Source organism: Cariama cristata, unplaced genomic scaffold (assembly GCF_000690535.1).
Source record: "Cariama cristata isolate BGI_N322 unplaced genomic scaffold, ASM69053v1 scaffold5002, whole genome shotgun sequence".
NCBI classification, from domain to species: domain Eukaryota; kingdom Metazoa; phylum Chordata; class Aves; order Cariamiformes; family Cariamidae; genus Cariama; species Cariama cristata.
In genome coordinates, this window is record NW_009603133.1 from 40,226 (window position 1) to 57,833 (window position 17,608).

The following is a 17,608-nucleotide window of genomic DNA, read 5'->3' on the forward strand; positions in this document are numbered from 1 at the left end:
GTTCAGCGTTTTCTTGGCACAGAGCTGAACTTACAGCTTATTTGCACTTAAAGATAACAGGCCCATTCAAGTGCTTGATGTTTACTTGGAGACAAGGGTTTTTTTCAGATCAGGACAGAATGCTCACTGCTGTATCATAAGAAGCCCACAGTACTGTAAGTGGTGATCATGACATTTTACTGTATTCCTAAACTCTACACCTGGCAGCAATTGTCTGAAGAATCAGATCCACAGCACCTTTGGGCACAGTAAAGCACTCAGACATGTTGAAAGCCCATCCAAGTCAACAGGACTGAAGTGTGTTCTTTCTATTAAACATAAGCTATCCTTATTAGAGATTTCCTGAACTGAAGCACTAATTATTCTGTTCTTCTCTGAAGGTCGATTCTAAACCTGTCTTCTTTGATGAGAATGGAAACAGCCAGGACACAGAAGCTCTTGGATGCACACCTTAAAAGAGCTCTCACCACAATCCCAACTGGAATTAAAGGTCATGACTTTGCATGCAAAAAAAAAAATTGTGGAAGGCAATTATAATGCACTGTTGCTGTCTTGTTGCCTATCAAGAGAATAAGGATCATTTCTCCTTAAGCGCCATGAAAACTCCTACTAATTTTTTTTTTTGATGCATGAAGAAAAACAATGTCCAGTTCTGCCACAAATGGTTAACACACACTTCATCTCCCAAGGAATATTTAAGCAGCAATCTAGCTTTACTGTCAACTGTGCTTATATTATTAAATTTGGCAGGTATCTGATGTTGTCACACAGATAATACTTTACTATTAATATTCTCTTGCTTTGTGTAGACCACATGAAGAGCGAACTGAGAGAGTATTTCTCTGTTATTTCTAAATGTAGCTGAAGGATACCACCCGCCCCTGGCTGGCTGACACTCCTACTTTTAATTTGCCTTAGCTCTGCACATTGTTCAGGACTCTTAATGACAGCAACTGATAACATTAGGAAATTATGCCTATGATCTCATAGCCTTTGTGAATTAGCAAAAAGATTAATGATAGTAATTGGCTCTCTTATTTGTCCTTTGCAATAGCTGCATAAAAGAATAGCTGTCCTTAAACTGCAAAGATAGAGCAGTCAACATTTATATTCTAGCATCATAAACTAAAGGCATTTCTACTTAAGAAACACCAAGGAAAGCAATACTTTTCTAATAGTGTTGGAAAAGGAAACAGGGATCATCATTCACTTTGATATGTGAGATATCATTTATTTAGTGCAGACAGCCCTAAAGTCCCATGATAGGTCAAGAGGAATAAGAGCGTTTTAAAAAGGAGTGTTTGTGATACAATACGGTTAGAAACTAAACACATCAGCAGAAAGGACAGAGTTTCAACTTCCCAAGTCAAAATGCTGCAAGAGGATGAAGCATTAGCGAGACTGAAATTTTCATACCCCAGTTTGGAGACTGCTTTAAACATGGTCTGGTCATCATCACAGAAGGATGATTACCAATGCATTAAATATTTTAAACCTGTTAAAGTGGGCTTGCTAACTCATCTGCATCTCATTCCACATCCTGAATCATTCATGAAAGGTACATTTCTTCGTGATTTCAATGATCGCAGTCATACATGAGTAGATTCATTAATTCATCTTTTTCCCAACACCTTAGCTCTATTCGCTTTTTGTAGTCGGAGGCAACTGCCAGAAACATAATTTTCCTGTTTCCCTGTCTAGGTACCTTTCCACTCATTCAGCTTGTACATATTTCACGTACTTCTTCCACTGCACAAGAGTAGTTACAAAAAGAGTAAAATGGGAAGGAGAAGGGAAAACAAGTGAGCTTAAATAAGCCAGTGGACAGATAAGTTAACAACTCTTCCATATTAGCCTGGGAGATTCACTTGTCTTTGAAATACCTTTACGATTTTTAAGTGGTTCTACAGCACTATGTATAAGATCTGCTCTTTCAAGACCAAGTAATAGATAAGCTGCTTTTCTGAGTAGCAAAGGCATGGTGTTACAGTACCAGGGATCAGTCCTGCATTTGGATCTCTGTCAGTGGAACCCTATGTTAGTCCAAGTCCCTCCTAACAGAACTCAAATTATAGACCTGATTGAAGACTCAGGACTGGAAATGTGATTAGATTATACTACGGCATAATATCTTGTTTCCAAACTCTTTTTTGAAGCCAAAGTATTCATCTCTGCTGGGTCTTGTCTTAAAAATTTTGGTCCACTTATTTAATTTTTTGCAAATATTCTCTTCAAATGCTTGATCTAAAGAAAACTATAGGAAAAAAAAAAGGTTTCTGTTTCTTTGATAAAATAAAGATGTTGGCAACTTTATGAATAGGGCTGAAGAAATCCTGGCCAAAGTTTAGTATCAGAAATTCAAAGTAGAAAGTGAACCAAATTCTCATCCCACTTACAGCAGTGCAACTCTTGCTCCTACCAGGCACATCGCTGGATGAAGGATACCTGCCCACTTCTCAAGAAACAGTGGGAGCTGAGATCACTGTGACATTAGCTTTCCATCAATATGAAAATGAGCAGAATTTGGTGCTATCCCTTTTAAATTGTATCAACAACTGAAAGACTAGTTTTCCTTAATAGAAAATTATGACTGCTGGCCACTGAAAGTCTCATAAGTTGCTCACTCTGCTTTTTGAAAAAGCCTCTTTGAAACAGAATAATAACTGGGCTTGTGGACATTCACCCCATCAAGTGCACTGTAAATCAACCACAGAGACAGAAGGGAACAGTGTATCAGCCTTTGTTCAAGAGGGCTTTGCTTTCTAGAAAGCAGAAGAAAGAGCATTTAATTAGTTGCTCTACTCATTATTCATACATTAATAAAGCACTTGAAAGGTATAGTTTCATTACTCATCGACATCAAAATTCAAAGGCCCTGTTCTCTCCCATGAATTCAAATTAATTGTGCAAAGGTAAATCAGCAACTTTGTACAGAGGCAGCTACAGGAACCACCCTTGCTTTGTGCTACATAACCACCCTCAAATCCCAGGCTCACAGTTTATAGAATAACAATTAACTTGCTGGCTCTAGTTTGTAATCAAACCTCAAATTTAACACTGAGTTTTTCAGTCTTCCTCCCATCACAGAGGAACAAGGGGGAAGTCTACCTGCACTTTCCAAACCTTTAATCACCATCCCAGGAAGGGAAAAATGATATAGCAAGCTGTCAGCAGGGGAGAGGCATGTAGACAGAAGTTACTGGATGCAGATCTCCTAGGAGTTGTATTTTGCTACAGGCTTTCTCCATGGAAGCCCAGCCTCACCAATCTTGTGCAGTTCCAGAGTGCACATCCCAGACTCAGAAGACTGTGATAATTTCTCTGCACACTAAACCAATTATATTTTGTTTTCTCATTTTTAAGCACTTTATCTTTATAAATTAATATGGAAAGGGTAGACAGAGGTTGTTTTCTCCTATTTAGTTTTCAAATCGTATTTTGCAACAAGAGAATATGAAAAAAATACTATTTCAAACAAACATTGAAATACTATAACTGAGCTCATAGAAAATTCATGATGAAGTCAATAAAAATCAGGCAAATGAACTTCTCCCAGCAAAGCCAACTGGACTTTTCCCATATGTTGAGTAGGAGAAGGATCCAGCCCTCATTTTCTTAAAGAAAGTAGTAACAGAATTTTCAAGTTAAATATGTGAACAACTCATCCAAACTACACAAAATATGTTCAAGCAAACTAACTTAAAATGAGACATTTCACAATTGTACATTGTTTCAGTCAGCACTGCTGACTGAACAATTCTGTTAATGTGTGAGCTGAATAACCAGTTTGATTGTCCTGACACTTTGGAATGAGATCTAATTTTTTCACATCACTCACCCAGCTATTCTGGTGAACACCACGTAGCTATTTGTATATCCCAGGATAAAAAAATCACAACTCTGGGGTTTAAAGCTTATTAATAAACATGCACTGAAGGTGACAAGAACTTTGAATCTATGTAAAAACACTATTAAAAAAGCTAAATGACTCAATACAAACCTTCAGTTCCTCCTGAATTTTTTCCTCCTCCAATTTGGCTGCTTTCCGATCTTCTATTTCTATTTTCCATTTTTCTGCCACTATTCTGGCTTTTTCTTGAGCCATAGCATCCCGGAATTTCTTTGTAATTTCAGCCTCCTTTTGTCTCCTTCAGAAAACAATTTGAAAATAAAAATAATTTAAGACACTGACTATTTTTTTTTTTAAATCCTTGCTCAGTGGTTGCAACAAATAATTAGCATGTGACTTCACAGAAATATAAAAGGAAAGAATTAAAATGTATTTAACAAGAGACCTACTACAAATCAGATTTGAGGAAACTATCCAGAAAGCAGACATTTTCAGTTTTTGATAAATGACTAATTAAAATAGCACCTTCTAAATCAGAGAAGTACTTCTTGGATGTCTTTGAGTCATACCCTGTATTTTTCCTTCTGTGGCTGAAAAAATAGATTTTTCTGTCAGTCTAGCAAAGCATGATTGGGAATTTATTGTCTCTCAAATATCAATGCAAACATCTGCCAAATTCTTACATGAGATTGTTTATTAGTACCGACAATGTAAAAGGAATGCAGAGCACAGGTTGAAGCTTTTAATCTATGCTTAAATATGCAATCACTATAAGTGAGAAGAATCTGATACAAGAAGGAATAATACAGAATAATCTGATATTTAAAGTGTCACTTTCAGTGCTGCACTACAAAAGGAAGCGCAGGAGGCAGCTGGCCGACTTCCTAACAACATCAAGCACCAGAACACTTTTGAATCACTACCAAAGCTGGAAGAGGCCCTGCTTGAAACACCAGCATGGCACTTTGTGTAATCAGTTTCTGAACTTCAGGGATAAGAGTTAATACAAGCAATATGCAAATAAAACCGATTTTAAAAAGGATTTTATGTACCAAATCCCCATTGTGGGCATAGATGTGTGATACAACAAACATTTCTAATTTAATAATCTCAAACTCAGATTGCTGTTTCAAACGGTCAATGGTTTAGCAAAATTCCCCAAAAGAAAAATGTTTGCTTCACTTTTTTTGTGAAAGATGGGCTTTGTTTTTCAGTATTCAATAAAAATAAAATTACATTTTTCACATGCTGAAAAATTGCCAAAATAAGTGAAAGCAAATGTTCACAAAATATACTTACCAGTTTTACCCACCATTACCTGCTATCTTTCTACAAGGTCATGTCTCCCATTATGCCAAGTGGACCCTGAATTCAGATTCTTAAATCCTCACCATAGTTCTTCTGCCTCCTTCTGTGCCTGTTGCCTGGCTCGCTCTGCTATTAGCTCCTCTGATATCTGTTCATACGGCTTGTCACCTGGGGCTTCTCCCATAACCCAGACCCAGCCCTCCCCACCCTCCCCCCGTAGCCACTGCACATGTTTGCCATTACCTGCAACAGCCATCAAGAACAAACCAAAAACATAAATACAGGCTCAAAGTCTTACACAAATAGAAATGAAAAGATAGGAAATCTGCAATTTAGAAACATTAAGCTTGCAATTTACAATTCAGAATAAAACATTACCAAGAGGTTGGATAAAATCTTCAGATTTGACCAGTCTACCATCCTGGGGAAACAAAAGGGTTTGTACGCTCCAGATCGCACAATTTTTAAAGACTCACTGTCCCACAAAGATGAAGAATTATTAATACTGACATGCATTTCCCAGAATGTAAGTATTATGATACTTTTTTATTTGTTATAGGTAATTTTAATGCTTTATTCAGCAAGGTATGAATGCAGAGAATGGAAAAAGAGATGGAGTGCCAACAATAACCAGTGACATTAAGTGACTAGCAATGCTTTAGCACACAGAGAATGTGAGTGTTAAGCATACAGAGACTTCATCAGAATCCCCGCAAAAAATCCAGACGTTTCGTGCTCCCTCCATGTGAAGGAGGAGTTTCAGAAAGCCTGGATACTCAGAGCACACCACTCAACACTGCAGAGGCTTTTCTGTTCAGGTAGGCAATTGAAAGGGATTAAGTTTCTGGTTCAGTTGTCACAAAAGACACTGTGTGAAGATCTACTGTTACTGTGTTGACAGCATGATTTTAAAAACACCAAAAAAGCCTGAGTACCCTTTACAAAATAGACTACATTTAGTGAACCTTCATGTCCAAGAACCAACTATAGGATTTCTGCTGACTTCAAAGGGCACTAGATTAGATCCTATCTGAATATATTTTAATAATCGTATACGCTACCTGACTTAGTGTGGCTTGGTCTTTTCCTTCTGCTTTTATATGTATAACTCACAAATATTTTATGCATTTTAGAGGTTCATATTAAGAAATTGGTTGAAACACCTCTTATGCATTCATTTTTATGTTTTATTTCTTGCAAATTTGTTGAAATTGTTCTTCACAAAAGGAGATTTCACCACAAAGACCATTGCCAAGATGAACAATGAATTTATTTTAAAGAATGTAGACTAAAAGGCCATAAAAGTTTGGCTGTTCACCCTACTTCCCGTGCATTACAGCCCACTAGATTTCAGTCTCTTACCCAAATATGGAGGTTAGTAAATTGTGCATTGCCACACAGCTTCTAAAAGGCATCCTGTCTCATTTGAAAATGTGAAGTAATGGACAGTCTGCCATTTTCCTAGGTAGTTTTTCTCTGATGTTCCCATCACAGTTAAAAGAAACCTGCCCTATTGGAACAGCCACTCTTTGCTTTTGCTCTTTCTACATCTTCCTCTACTAGCATCAGCTTAGTTACTCTGACCTTCAGCTACCTGTTGTTCTGTGATACGACAGTATCCATTTAACCAGATTAAGTTTCCCGATGCACAATCAATAAAGTGTTTTTGATATCCCAGACTCAAGAGAGAAAACTGCAGGAGGGAATGAAGCGGGGCTGTTGACAGCAGGCAGTGCCAGTGCCAATCCACACTCGCAAGCGTTGACAACACAAACTGAAGGCAACAAACATATCAGATCTCTCAAAGAAAGCTAATATTCTATATCAAATTTGCAAATGTGATTTATATGAATTCCCAGTGCTGGTCTAATGGTACTGACTTCAAGGGAGGGTGGAAATTTAAGCTAATCATGTTTTCCTTCAATAACTCTCAAAAGCATTTGCTCTTTCACAGTCTATCAGATTATATTTCAGGTTATAAATGTGAATGCATTTTATTGTGGTTCCTATTCTGTACATTTCTGTGTTCCTGTCAGCACAACATTTATGTTGTATTTTTTGGATACAGCATTTGAATACCATCTGCCAAGAACTGACTGGCTGTATCAGTATTTGCCTGCAAAGTTTCCACCTACTGCATTTCATGGTAAAAGTTTCCACCTACTGCATTTCACGGTAAAGTACCTTGAGAAGTATGGAATGATTTCCCAGGAGTACTGATCCCACTTAACCAATGTCAGCTTTTGTTTTAAAAGTGGCCTGTGTCCTCTTTTCTGGGAGGAATCTGGATATCCTAGCTGTTCCTGTTGATTTAGTACTTTAAAGAAAACATTGCAAACAACATGCCTCATGTTAATTTATTTGTATCATACCTTGTAGATACCAAATACTTCTACTGTTCTGAGACAACTTCACTACTTCTGCTCATTTATGAGCTTACCAGAAGGAAAGAGAATAAAAAAAAACCATCCTTTTCAGGTAAGCAGACAAAATTTGTCTTTGCTTCTTTCCAGGTTTTCTGTGCCAAAGAGTTATTAATAGGTTTCTCAGAGGCACAACTTACCCATTACTACCCAGCCCCGTAAAACAAATAGTTGATTTGTAGACATGTCTTCAGAAATTGTTTTCTTTCTTTCTTTTCAAACAATGGATCTCTCTTCTAAAGCTATAGACACTAGATGTATAAACTCTTTTGAAAACATCGGTATAACATATTGTTGGTTCAGCACTAACTACTGTATGCTACACTACAGTGTACTACTGTATACCCATCCATAGTTCAAGCTGAAAGATAACAGCAGTATCGAGCAATCCGGCAATTTTAAGCTTCAGCATCAAGCAGACAGACCTCCACATGTACAATTTTAAAATGATTCAACTTGAGTACCTATACCTTTAATCAGGTTTTTCTTTAGAAGAGAAGGTCTTTTTCACATACAATCCCTATTTCTATTTTACTTCAGGAAATGACTCCCATGAAAATCTTCCCTTAAACCTATGCTCCCATAAAGTTAGAGATGGGCTTTACTGTACAATCTGATCATAAAACTTGGTAGTTTCTTAGCACAGAATAACATTCAAAAATGACTATGCAGGAAAAGAAATAAGCAGCGCAGGGAGAAAGTCTGGCACTGAAAATGGAATTCCTGCCATACAAAAAGTCAAGTCCACAGTGGTCAGTGTCAGCTCTTCTAGGTCGACAACAGTGGGCTCACACTTTTAAACCCTAGAACCAATTGCAAGATCTGAGCTGAAAGTACAGAAAAACAGAAAATTATTTTCCTTAATGTTTTTAGGAAACTAGTGTTGTCTGCTTTATGAGCAGAGAATTACCACCATTGAGGACTGATTATAATAAAATAATTTCTGCTTTAAGATGCTTCTCAAGTATTACAGTTTTCTGCAAAATAAGAGATTTTGTTAACATGCTTTATTTCCAAATGAAATAGAAAAAAAAAAGTAGAAAAATTCAACTAAATCTAAAAGGAAGAGACAGGTCCTGTCTAAACAAATTTGAAATCTAGGTGAGAAAGAGGCAAGGGAACCTCGAGTTTCTTGTTCAGAAGCAGGCTTCTGAGCCCAGTCACAAAGCCTAAGGCAGAGCCAGGAAATAAAAATTGAATCTCTTGAAGGTCAGTCTTGTGCCTTGACCACAAAAGTACTTTTCTCTTGGAGAGACTGTGGCAGGCTGCAAATAATTACCATTAGGAAGTAGTGGACATCAAAATTAGTCTGGATTGGAGAGCAGAAATAAAAGTGGTTTAGAAACAAACACTGCTTTATCAGGAAAATGCAGTGAATAATTTACCAAGTCTTTTCCATCTCTACTCTTCAGACTAATGATTTATCGGCTGTAGTATTCTACCAATTTTTTGGTCTAAAACAACTCTGTAGTACCACAAGAAGGCAACATCAATTCTTGCAGTTCTTTTCACCTGTAGCTCCTCCATGAATTAGTATCTCACATGGAGTTCCGCTAAACCTACATCTATACTGCCTTGAGACCAGTAAATTGGTTTCTGGATATCGCTCCTTATTCCAAACAAATGGAAAATCAGGTATCTTAAATTTGCAGCACAAAGGGATCACAGTGAAAACTTTCTTGGAGACCTACAGCCTGAACCAACAGCAACACAAATTTGCATATATAAACACACACAATCAAAAATAAGACCAAATCATGTTTGCTATTCATTTGTATTTATGCAGTCAATTCTGCAACAGCAATGAAAGTATAAAACAATGCCTGAGAGCGCAATGGTAAACTCAAGGCTCTCACCTATAAAAATTATTAGTCTCTACCAGCAGCACTACTAATCTCATACGCACACACAGAGAGCACTGGAGCGCAGCCATGAGCTGTGCTGTATGGCACCACAGGCTGCTGCTGGCCTCCGTGCTACCCTTCGGAAGTCCCGGGTGTAGGCAGGGTATCACGACTGCCACGGCTGAACGCTGCCAGAAAATACAACAAATGCTGCCAGCCACTGTGGGACAGAGAGAAAAACAGCACCTGAAGGAGCATGGGACGGTGAATCCTGGCTGCATGCAATGCTCAGGCTAAATCAGGCTTCAACTCCCATCAGCTCAGTCTTCCACATTGTGACTAAGGCTTAAAACAAATGGAGCTACGCAAAGGAGAACTGGGCCTTACACTGCCTCTGCTAACCAGGACAGAGGAGCAGAACCACAGATTGGGTTTGGGGGTTTTATGGGTTTTGGTTTTTTGGGTTGATGTTTGTGATTTTGGGTTCTATCTGGCTTCATTTTTATGCATGCTTCTAATGAAAAGTGCTTTAAAAATAACAGTATTCAGAGCAAATGGAATACTGCTGGAGTCAACTTCCTTCCTCCAAGCTTGTTCATCACTGCTTTAACAGTTATAGCATCCCTGACAATTCCCATTTGTGATCCATCTCCAGTGTTCACAAGGGAACTACTCCAAGGACCACTAGAGGCCTGATTTGGTGTCAGGTCTCCCAGCTGTGCTGTCACTTCGTCACAGTCTGCCTGCTTAGTCCAGCAAAATGACAGACCACACCAAGTAACACCTGACTGCCTGTCTATCATGGGGAGTACTACAGGCTCTGCCAAGTGTAAAATCAGAAAGTTAGATGATCACTGATTTATAATCTCAGAAACATGGAATGGCACACAGTCTGCTGAAACTTTCTTGAAAGAGTCTGCTATTTCCTCAGTCTTGTTTCTCTGAGGTTGGGCTTCCCATCATAGTTCTCCTGCATGGAAGCTACAGATCTGTGCAACAGCAATTGACTCTCCTTCCTCACTTGCTGGAAAGCTTTGTAGTCATACAAATATCCTTTGACTCCCCTGTTAGAAAATATTCCTTTTCTTTTCTCTCTCTCTGTACTAGAAAAAGTCTCCTGAAATTTGTTCTGCATTTGAAAGAGGCTGCATGAGCATTCACTGCTGACATCCAGCTGATCAGCCTGATCTACTTTTGTCATTCTGAGACAAACTGTAGCTTGTGGAGTTTGGTGTGTTTGTAGTGCTGGGTTTCTTTGTTCTTTTGGAGTTTAGGTATCTGGTACACTTTGGTCTAAGCACAATGTGTTTTACATAAGATGTTACCCTTGGCTTTCTGAGAAAATGATTTTTACAGCTTCTTTAAAGTAGAAGCTTAAATTTTGATAGTCTGCAGGGTAGATGAGGTTCTAGTCAAAGTTTCATTAGCTGCAAGACATGTTAGAAGCACATTGATTAGGATGAAAATGAGAATGTGAGCTTTAGGCTGTTCTCAGTTCCTTGAGCTTACCCAGTACAAGTATTTTATTTAATTATACTTGTTTTTTATACAAACACACAAATACAGACACATAATTTCACTTCTTTCTAAGGAGAAAACCTAGGAAATTACTGTGAATGTTTCCAAGAGACTGTTCAAAGGACAGAATGCACTTTTCCAAATATTAACTGCTATAAATCCATTAAAATGCATATAGAATAATTAGATGGTAATAATGAAAGTAATGAAAATAGAAAAATCCCACAAGAAACTGAAGATGTGCTATAATTAATTCTGTGGTCTGACCCTGCTAATATTCATAGAACCATGAACCCGTCTTCCAAGAATACATTCAAAAAACCCAGTCACTTCAATTCTTAAAACAAGAAAGTGGGGAAAAATTCTGAGCTTCTCAAGCATCCCCCCAACATTTCAGTTTATGTACCCTCCAATTTCAACACTGTGTTGTGTGTCTTTCTATTTAAAGGAGGATTTGCAGAGGGAAAAAGAAATTCAGCTGATTTACATTAATATATTAATAAGAGTTATAGATCTCAGTGTTGCTAAAGAATCAGCCTTCATGGTTCTCCAGCTGCTTCCTGATCATGCAACAAACTCAATCTTCTGTTTATGGAATTACAGTCTGTTACCATGGAAATAATTATGCTGCAATATACCCTGCAGGATCAAATAAAGGAAGAGTGACCTGCAAGACAGCAAACATTAAAAGAGGAAACAGTGACTGAAATAAGACTATGATAATTAACAAACGTAGCAGTTATGTACATAACACTGAAAGGTAAGTGGGTTTGCATTATCATATGGTATATGTGTATGCAATATGTATACATAGGTTTGAATATTGTAAACCAAAAGAGAAGAAAAAAACCACAGAAATAAAGTATCATTTATGTGGTCTCTATATGGTATGTCACAGACATTTTCTCGGCTCCGTGGCCAAGGCACACTGCTACACGTAACAATTTCATAATTTGCCCTCTTTCAACTAGGAGATAACATTCAGAATTCATTCTTAAAGACATTGTTCTAACCCCATGTACAATCTAGAGGTAGTCTCTTGTCTGTTCATTTTAATGACCCTTTCACTGTAAACAGTGTAAAAATGTAGGTACACATCAAAGTCAAAAGTTGTACAATCATTCACATCAGTATCATTCATATGACTTTTTTTTCTTCATTAAAAAATTAAGTCAAGAACATAGCACTATAATTTCTGATTCCTGATCCTAATTCTCCTTGTAAAGAATAAAAGCTATATACAGAGCTTGGTCTCTCAGAGAGAGCTGTCACAAAGCATCCAGTTTTTCCCACTGCTGGACAGTAAACAAAAACAAGTCTGCATGGCTACTTCAGGGTCTGCTGGAAACTCTGAAGGATAAGCGCTCTCTGTCACAGAATGAACAGAGAACTACGGATCACTTTCTACACCAGACCCCCTTACTTAATGCAGCGTGGCAGGTTTGCACCGACTCTTTTGATCAGGGACACAGGACCACAAAAGCAGGGAGGAAATACACCACTACAGCGAGATTTTCTAGCACCACAGCACACAAGTGGTCTTGAAGGTTAATGAACCACCATCAGTGTCTGGCTAAATCCACTGCTCACTTGAATACACTGAGTTTTCTCATGTCTTCCAAATCCTGCTGTCAAAAACTGGCACCTCTGTCCTTGAATGTTTTAGTCACTTATGCTAAAAACTGGTAAAATCAGCAAGGAAATATTGAATTAGCTTGAGCAAATCCCATTCTCCCCTTGGCCGCAGTGCTGCTCTCTTTCCACATCAAGAATTCATGAGCTTGCAGACAGTCACAGCCTCATATCGTTACCAAAGCACTAGTACGTACAAGAAAGCCCATCTAACACCACTGTGTCCAGACAGGCTGAGGAACACAATGCCACAGAGAAACACAGGAATGCTCTCCATGCCAGTGGCTCAATTAACCCAGTAGCCCCCCTCAGAAAGCGGCTGATGCCAGATGCTTCAGACAACAGGAGCGCTGAGAATCACATACGTGCAAGAGAAACCTCCAGTGTAGTAAGGCCCAGGTAGCTAGCAATATTCTGCTGTCACTTTTCTGAAAAATAGAGAAGTCAGCTGCAGGGCAGGATATGAGACTAAAAAGCACAGAATTATGGCTAATCCTGGGAGGGCAGAGAAGTCCCTCTGGATTTGTTCCATCTGGTACATATTTAGGTCATATGGCGGTTGGAGGTCTCTGTCTAGCCCCAGGTTCAGAGAAGGGAACCGACAGTTTAGAAGCTGCTGTTTAACCGTACCCCAGTACACAGCCACACTGAGCCCGAGCTCTGAGCAGCTGAGCTCTGGCCCCAAGGTATGCAGAACTAACAAAACTGCATCATATCGCAAGCTGCTATACACGTTGTGAATGTTACATTAAGACTTTTCCAATGACTTCAAATCAGTTGGCTCAGTCCCCTAATAAAAATTATTCTAATGTTCTCACTGATCTTCTCCTGCTGCTGTTTCAGTTGTATCTGAATTGGAAACAAAGGACAGTGCTCTACAGAATTCAAGACCACATACAGCCTGAAATTCCAGAAATACTCAAGTTTGATCCATATCCAATGATACAGGGAAAGATACAATGAACACCACCACAAGTACGTCTCTGTAGGAGATAAAACCTTAGCTAAGCATTACCAGGGTGTGTAGAGGTCTTAGTATAAATGAGGAACTCATCTTTGAGTTCAAAAACATGGAAAAAAAGTTCCTGCATGTACACCCACTCACCCTTCATGCACACACTGAAACACATACCCACTCACTGGCCTTCACGTGTGACACTGACATATTCTCCAACCATCCACTTGTGATATCTGAAATACTTGCTTCCAAATAGTTTCATCTATTCTCTAATGATTTTCTAACCCAAATGCCATTTAGACAAAGAAATTATTTTCTAGCCACGCTGTGATAAGCCTACCTAATTTTCTCCCAGCTACTCTTGTTAAGGACAGGTAAATAAGGGTGTTTACAAATAGCTCCTGTCTGAACATCATGAGCTGCAGTTCACAACAAATAAGTGTCAGAATAAGCAGCAGCAGACCAGCATTGTCTTCACTCCCACATGGCCGTCCTTCAGCTACCTAATGCTCAATAGTTTTTGAGATCTCATTTTGGGTATGCTGACAGCTTTGGATACTGCATCAGAGTCAAAATCCAAATTGGCAGGGTCCTTCACTTACTCCCAACTCAGCTATAGTGGTTAAAGGGCTCCTGCCTAATCAAATAAATATTTTTCTTTGCAAATTGCAAAGCTGCCTGTCAGTCAACTCTCAGCAAATCCCAAAGGGATCTTGAAATTTTGAGGAGACCTCTCTTAGTGATTTTAGCACAATAAGAAAAGGCAACCTGTTTTATTACAAAGAAAATATGTTCCTGAAAGATCCGCCCAAGGAGTAATTTGTAAATGAACCAGAGACAGACCTCTAAGAATTCAACTCACTTGTGAAGCTATTTCAGTACAATGCAGCAATCACAATTTAATTAAAGCTACAAAATACTTTTTTTTTTTTTTAACCTTGATTAAGTTCACTAAAGGCTGCAGTTTGGGAGGACCCAAACAATGCTCAAATGCTACTCATTTTTAGGCAAGGTACAAACAGCAAAAACATGGGAACAGTTTATTCAGTGTCTTCTAAAGGAAATATTTCATTCTGAAGTGATGTTTATATATTGCTCCCTGAAGACATCGATCTGTGTTTTTAAATAGGGAAGAAAATCAAGACTGTTGAATAATCTAAAAACATTTCATTCACCCCCAAAGTGAAATAATTTCTTTAACATTGAATCATTCTGATACAAGTTTCAATTTTAACCTTTCCTCAAGATACATGAAACCAAACAATTCAAATAGAGAAGCAGGCACAATTTAGCATTTACTGAAGGTGACTAATATTATTTTCTTTAGAAATGAAGAATAAGACTAATTACACATAAACTGTTACACTATTTGGCTTGCTAAACACTCTCAACAACTCACATCCTATTTCACAGTTTGGACTTGGTTTTGTTTTCTAAGAAGCAAATTTCATAGTATTGAATAGGACATTTAGGGACAATTTCTGTTCAGTGGCGCTTCTATAATAATCACTGTAGATTTTGGGCCTTTACTAGTTAGTTTCCAAACAATTAAAAAATGATCACACTAATGAGCATTCCCTAAACCTGCTGATTATTTTAACTCTAGCACAAGGCCAACCTGACCTGCATATGCCACTTCTTTCCTCTCTAACACTGCACATATGGTTTCTGTAAGACAACACATCTAAACCTTGCACAAGAACACTTCACCCTCAGGTCACTGTGGAAAAATTGGATTCACAGTCACTGCTCTGTTTTGAAAAATCCATCCCTTTTGCTATGCTGCTGGGTTCACATGTACATTGCAGGTAAGCTCTTGAAGTGATGGAGAATTGTACCAATTGGAGTATAGGACTCCAGATCAAGCCCAAGTACTTTTTGGAGTATTTTTAATTAGAGAAGTGCCCATTGTCATTAATTCCTTTTGTTCTGTCTCATCCTATCCCATCCCAAATAGGTGGGGCAAAGTTTTCATATGTAGCTATTCAAACTATGAGGAAACAGAAGGATTTGAAAGGTAGTCCTATAAAGATAATTCCAATTAAATTAGTAAAAAATTATTTTATACAAATGTTACATCGTACTCACAAAAAACACACATGTTTTTCTGTCAGCTAGAAAATTTCAGAAACTCGACACAACATTAGAAACACTGAAGTCTCACCTCTGTTTTCTACTATATGTCAGGCTACAAAGATCTCTATAAAGCCAGGGTAACTCTCGGCTTTAACAAAATAGCACAAACATAAAACCTGTGTCATGCAGCAGAGTGTCAAAAACAAAATGTTGCATACGAAACTGCTTAAATCCCTCGGTTTCAAAGGAATAAAGAACATGTAATTGCGGTAGCTCTAGATTTCCCAGTAGCCACTAATTTTAAACAGGAATAAAAATACTCCATATTCTACGCTGTGTAGCAGGGGGAGAATGTTTGGAGATTTGCTTATACATCAATGGAACCTGAAAACTAAGCAGCTTCAAGGTCCAAAAAATGCTGATGGCCAAATGTGTTTTGGGGGAGGCGTGGGGTGTGCAAATCACATATTTTAAGATAAGAAAGGATTATTACAGTCATCTACTCTGACCCTTTGAGTCATATAGGTAAAAATATTGCACAGTAATTCCTGGTTTACATCCATAATTACTGGTTGACATTTTTCACTTTTTTAACACGGAATTAGCTCTACTATGAGACCATTTACCATCATATTATGGAACTGTACAGCAAAAATCAGTTACAAGTATCTGTATAGTCAATGACCGGCATGCCTGAAAGATGGAAGTTATCTTTTTTAAGTATGGCCCACATGAGGTCATGGAAGTCAAAATAAGTTTTCAGTGGAACGAAATACCTGCCTTGCAGATCTAATTCCAATAGTTCCCTCTACAAAAAAAAAATCAGTAAGGTCAGTTCTTTAGTACAGTTGTGAACGAAGCAGAAAGTTTCTAACAGTGGGTAAAAGTCAAACCTAAGCAATTCCTTAAATTGGCAATTTAAGAAGGTAAAATGGAAACGGGCTATTGAGAAATTTAACTCAATGTGTATTTGTGAATACTTTTGTCAGAGCAAACATAATCTATAGGTTACCCTGCTGCTCTCTTTTCTCTTCTTTATAAATCAAAAAATTAATTACCCAGAAAATGGTCTCCTGTAGTAGGAAGCTGAACAAGTTTAATGTATAATTTATATATGGAAATTTAGGTGTCAACACTGTGACAAATCATCACATAAATATTTTTGCAGCTAAATTTTTCTGCATCTGTCTTCCTCAAAGAACGAGCATAATACAGATTATCTCAATGATAATAATGTTGTTTTGGTATGTGGAGTTGAACAGCATTTTTAATTTTTTCTCAGCTACAAGTCACCCAAAATGAACAAGGTTTTTGTGCTGTATGAGAGAAGATATTTTGACACCATCTCTCTTAGGAGAGCACCATTCACAGTAAGAACACTAACATGAAGAAACTAGAAATTAAACAGAATGAGATTCTCCAACGTCCACCTTGCCATCCGTGAGAGGACATTTTAAACTCCTATTATGGCTGATCAGGGTGTTCTCAATGTTCCCCCTTTATTTTAAGGCTACCATTGTAACTTACTCTAGAGTCATTTCATAAAGGCCTTTGCTTCAAGTGAGTCTTGGAAACGAGTTTTGCTGGTTTTGTTAGTATTGTTAACTATCTAACAGGCACTTTGTAGAGTTCAGAGGCTCTAAACATTTAAATAAGTCTCACAACTGAATCCTATAATCTATCTCTATTAAGATACTTCAAGCAAAGCTTTCTACCATGGATGTACTAAGATGAGCAACACTTTAAACACTGACTGCAGACTCACATACCTATTACAGCACTTCCGAAAAATCAGCTACCCAAAATTATTAGAAATTTTGAATATTCAAGTTTTAATAGATTTAATGATAGGATAAGATCTTTGGCATTTCACAGGGAAAGGAGTGTTTGACATATCTCTGTGACATTTCCTTGTCGAGTGAGGAAGTACTGCAACTACATTTCCAAAATGAAAATGTTTTCTATCTTGTGTCAGCCTAACAACTTCATCCTGTGAATG

The 17,608-nt window shown here is 37.9% G+C and overlaps 1 protein-coding gene across 1 annotated transcript in view; it reads right to left on the reverse strand.

Annotated features, from left to right (window-relative positions):
• SH2D4B (SH2 domain containing 4B) overlaps window positions 1-17,608 on the reverse strand; it is a gene marked incomplete at its 3' end in the record, with an annotated part of 36,673 nt that overhangs the window by 17,985 nt on the left and 1,080 nt on the right. Inside the window, exons 2-3 of the mRNA XM_009695045.1 lie at window positions 5,242-5,401; window positions 4,001-4,148 (exon numbers count right to left, since the gene is read on the reverse strand). Coding sequence (XP_009693347.1) covers window positions 4,001-4,148; window positions 5,242-5,401 — 308 coding nt within the window. The remainder of the gene's footprint in view (window positions 1-4,000; window positions 4,149-5,241; window positions 5,402-17,608) is intronic.